This window comes from Apaloderma vittatum, unplaced genomic scaffold, assembly GCF_000703405.1.
Source record: "Apaloderma vittatum isolate BGI_N311 unplaced genomic scaffold, ASM70340v1 scaffold29785, whole genome shotgun sequence".
NCBI classification, from domain to species: Eukaryota; Metazoa; Chordata; class Aves; order Trogoniformes; family Trogonidae; genus Apaloderma; species Apaloderma vittatum.
In genome coordinates this window covers 17,663-19,255 of record NW_009717029.1, presented here as the reverse complement: position 1 = coordinate 19,255, position 1,593 = coordinate 17,663, and the positions used below count along the sequence as shown (strand labels likewise).

The window sequence follows — 1,593 nt, the reverse complement described above, 5'->3', positions numbered from 1 at the left end:
CAGAGCTGGTCGGTGCGTGGGCCCTGCCGGTGGAACCCGGGATGGCGGCAGTGAAGCGCTTCACTTGGACCTTAATTCTACAATTTCTAATTTTTATTGTTTTGATTTCTAGACACAATGTCGAAGGGACCAGCTGTCGGAATCGATCTCGGCACCACTTATTCCTGCGTTGGTGTGTTCCAACATGGGAAGGTGGAAATCATCGCCAACGACCAGGGTAACCGGACCACGCCAAGCTACGTTGCCTTCACGGATACCGAGAGGTTGATTGGTGATGCCGCGAAGAACCAAGTTGCGATGAACCCAACCAACACAGTTTTTGGTAAGGCTGCAAGGTGCACACTTTGTGTACAGCTTAGAAGAGGGATCTTTGGTTATAAGAATTCAGGATTAATTGCAGAGTTAAAGCTTTCTCTTGCAAATTAAAACAACTAATTTGTTTTTAGCGTGAATAATTAATATAACTGCATTACTAAGAGTTAATTATGTACTGACAAAATATATGCCTTACAGTTCAAAACTGGTTTTGTTGCCGATTGTTAGTGTTAAGTGGCGTTGACTAAGTGTCTTGGTCCAGTTCCTAGGCAGTACTGAGGTTTATGGCACAGCACCTGCAGCGTTGCTGTGGTGACTCTCTGGTAATACTGATGAGTTTGTGCATATCCGGGAGGTGCAACTCGGCAGTGCCTGCAGCTGGATCTTGATGAGACAGTAGTAGTTGCAGTTCAGGTGCGGATTTACAGGGTTTTGTGCGTTGTGTTGGTTTTTTTAGGAAGACTCGATGTTCTTTGCTCTGAGTGAACATACTTAATGTATCCAACTATTCTTTTCCAGATGCAAAACGGTTGATTGGGCGTAGATTTGATGATTCTGTTGTCCAGTCTGACATGAAGCACTGGCCTTTCACTGTGGTGAATGATGCTGGCAGGCCAAAGGTTCAGGTGGAGTACAAAGGCGAGACAAAGAGTTTCTACCCAGAGGAAATTTCTTCCATGGTCTTAACCAAAATGAAGGAAATTGCAGAAGCTTATCTTGGGAAGGTGAGGTTTATGACCTGCTGTGGAGTGTAATGAATAATCTGTGTGTGTGATCAGTGAGCAGGCATAACTGATATTTTCGCTTGGTGTTTTTGTAGACTGTTACTAACGCTGTGGTGACTGTGCCAGCCTATTTCAATGACTCTCAGCGCCAGGCTACAAAAGATGCTGGAACCATTGCAGGCCTCAACGTGCTGCGAATTATCAATGAGCCAACAGCTGCTGCCATAGCCTATGGTCTGGACAAAAAGGTAAGCTCTGGCGTCATCACTGTCTCCAGTGTCCACTAATAAACCCACTAAACTAGTGGTACAAAATGAATAGCACTGTGAACATTTGATCTTTTCTTCCAGGTCGGTGCTGAAAGAAACGTTCTCATCTTCGATCTTGGAGGTGGCACCTTTGATGTGTCCATTCTTACTATTGAAGATGGCATCTTTGAAGTGAAATCCACTGCAGGTGACACTCACTTGGGTGGGGAAGACTTCGACAACCGCATGGTCAACCACTTCATCGCCGAATTCAAGCGCAAGCACAAGAAAGACATCAGCGAGAA

At 45.2% G+C, this 1,593-nt stretch overlaps 1 protein-coding gene across 2 annotated transcripts in view; it reads left to right on the top strand.

The window, feature by feature from the left end:
• The first annotated feature begins 117 nt into the window (after nt 1–117).
• The window catches only part of HSPA8 (heat shock 70kDa protein 8), a 4,237-nt gene continuing 2,761 nt past the window's right edge, over nt 118–1,593 (top strand). For both annotated transcript variants that reach the window (XM_009869754.1, XM_009869755.1), the window contains exons 1-4: nt 118–322; nt 835–1,040; nt 1,136–1,288; nt 1,391–1,593. The exon at nt 1,391–1,593 is cut by the window's right edge and continues 374 nt beyond it. In XM_009869754.1, the coding sequence (XP_009868056.1) occupies nt 118–322; nt 835–1,040; nt 1,136–1,288; nt 1,391–1,593 (767 nt within the window). The remainder of the gene's footprint in view (nt 323–834; nt 1,041–1,135; nt 1,289–1,390) is intronic.